The sequence below is a fragment of the Penaeus monodon genome, chromosome 10, assembly GCF_015228065.2.
Source record: "Penaeus monodon isolate SGIC_2016 chromosome 10, NSTDA_Pmon_1, whole genome shotgun sequence".
Lineage (NCBI taxonomy): Eukaryota > Metazoa > Arthropoda > Malacostraca > Decapoda > Penaeidae > Penaeus > Penaeus monodon.
The window spans coordinates 1,542,703-1,545,202 of NC_051395.1; the positions used below are offsets into that span (position 1 = coordinate 1,542,703).

At 35.5% G+C, this 2,500-nt stretch overlaps 1 protein-coding gene across 1 annotated transcript in view; it reads left to right on the forward strand.

The window, feature by feature from the left end:
- Positions 1-1,489: 1,489 nt before the first annotated feature.
- The window catches only part of LOC119577754 (cuticular protein 47Eg-like), a 1,121-nt gene continuing 110 nt past the window's right edge, over positions 1,490-2,500 (forward strand). Inside the window, exons 1-3 of the mRNA XM_037925307.1 lie at positions 1,490-1,510; positions 1,979-2,100; positions 2,207-2,500. The exon at positions 2,207-2,500 is cut by the window's right edge and continues 110 nt beyond it. Coding sequence (XP_037781235.1) covers positions 1,499-1,510; positions 1,979-2,100; positions 2,207-2,411 — 339 coding nt within the window. The 5' untranslated portion in view covers positions 1,490-1,498 and the 3' untranslated portion in view covers positions 2,412-2,500. The remainder of the gene's footprint in view (positions 1,511-1,978; positions 2,101-2,206) is intronic.

A 2,500-nucleotide genomic window follows, 5' to 3' on the forward strand; every position in this document is an offset into this window, starting at 1 on the left:
TATATATAATATATATATATATATATATATATAATATATATATATATATATATATATATATTATATATATTATATATATATTGTATATATATATATTATATATATTATATATATATATATATATTATATATATATGGATGTGTATAGAATATATATATAGTGTATATATATACGCGCGCACACACACACTACATCAAGATATATATATATATATATATATATATATATATTATATATATATATATATATATATATATATATATATATATATATATATACGTACGTATATATATATATAATATATATATAATATATATATAGTATATATATATATATATATATATATATATATATATATATATATATATATATATATATATACATACATATATATGTATATAGATAGATATTTGTGTGTGTGTGTTTGTGTGTGCGTTTGTGTGTATAATATATATACAAACACAGACACACACACTTATATAGCATATGTGTATGTACACATAGGTATATCTACATTTTTATGTATGTATGTATGTGTTAGAGTTTTGACACACCTACGATTCTTTTCATTTTATCAAATCAATTTTGTTAATGTTTCGCATTTTGTGACTGCATTTTTTTTTTCTTTTCTTTTTTTCTTTTTTTTTAACAGATTTATTAAATTGATCTTTGTCAATTAAAATGTTTATACCTATGAATCAAATTTTGCCATACATGAATTTACGCCAATAAATATCAAATCAACTTTAGATACAGTTTACATAACGGACACACACTTTTCCAGTTTATTTAGATATAGGAAAACCTAGAATAGGTTCAATAAATACTGTTGTGGCACAAACACTCATGATGTCGCTCACTAAATAAATATGAATAAAACTAATATCTAAGGAACTGTTTTTAGATTTCCTTCAAAAATGGAATTTTTCATTCATTTTTGCGCGTAGTGATGAAGGAGTGTGTGTCGGTATGAGAGTGTGTGTCAGTGTTTGTATATGTGTGTCAATGTGTATGTGTGTGTGGGGCGGGCGTTGATATGTCTCTGTATGTGTCTGAATAGGGGAGGCGGTAAATATGTGTTTTGTAAATGTTATTTTTAATATTTATTTATCATTTTTATAGAACAGTTGATTTCACTTAAATGTAAAAGCATAGCACACTTAATTGCAAAAACATCCCTTATATTATAATTTGATAATAAAAGCGTAATAAGTCATCAATTATACAAACAGTAAGCCCTCTAATAATACTCAAAACATTGTGTATATTTCCAAATAACCACGAAACTTCTTTCCTGATGTTCCATAATTCTCTAACGGAAAACGCCCTCGTATTTGCAATTAACTGATAGCAGAGCAAGCGCAAGGTCAGACCAGCTACAAGGCCTAGGACTGCTTTAAGCAGACTATCGAGGTCATGTCAGGAAGGCGGGACCACACGGGTCCATATAAAAGTCACAATCGCTTGGGACAAGGCAGTACAACACTCAGCAATCAAGATGAAGTTCGTTGTAAGTCGTGGGTGCGATTGTTAGGGTAAAGTCAAAACATTAAGTTATTGCTGCTTGTGTCATACCAGTAGTTACACATACAAGTACAGATATACCTAAATTGCGTGAATTCTTACTCTTTTCACTTTGTGTGAATACCGTTCAAGGCTACATCACGTTATGACATCATGTAATGATTCATCTTTTCATTTCTCGTTGTAGGTGCCCGAAATAGCAAAGCAATTAGCGATTCTCACATGATCGTCTCACCCTTCTATACAATATACCATATACAATACATCATGTGTGTGTGTTTGTGTGTCTCTATGTATATCAATAAATACAATTCAGTATTGCTGTACCATCTCTATAAATCATTCGCTATCGATGCTTTTCCCAGCTCACTGTCCTATCCAACACCAGACTATGTTATTGCATTTCCTTTTCTCCTTCCCTTCCAACCATAACCACCACAAGCTCTTTCCCCAGCTTGCTCTCCTCGCCCTCGTCGCCGTGGCCGCCGCCCGCCCCGGCAGCGTCCTGGACCTGGACTTCGATGACTTCCACATTGACCAGGATATCACCAACCGGGTGATGCAGGGAACCTACAGGTAGGAGGCCTTCCCTTCACTTGCATCCTTTCCACCCATTTCCTTTCCAACACATGCACACCATACGGCACCAACCCTCCTTCACAACGCCTACCTTCCCTTCCAGCTGGACGTCCCCAGAGGGAGACAAATTCTTCATCAAGTACATCGCCGACAAGAACGGATACCGCATCGTCGAGTCCAACGCCGTGCCCGTCACCAACGGCGTCGCTGCCGACGGTAACCAGGGATCCTTCGACTCCTTCGAGGATCTCTTCGACTCCTTTGAGGATCGATCCGCTTCCTTCGAGGATCGATTCGGCAGGAAGTGAGCCGATTCGGACCCAACCGACCGACCAACACGCGCCCACAACGGACCCCTCAGGCCTCCCTCGACCGTCCCTCCGAAATCACTCTAGGT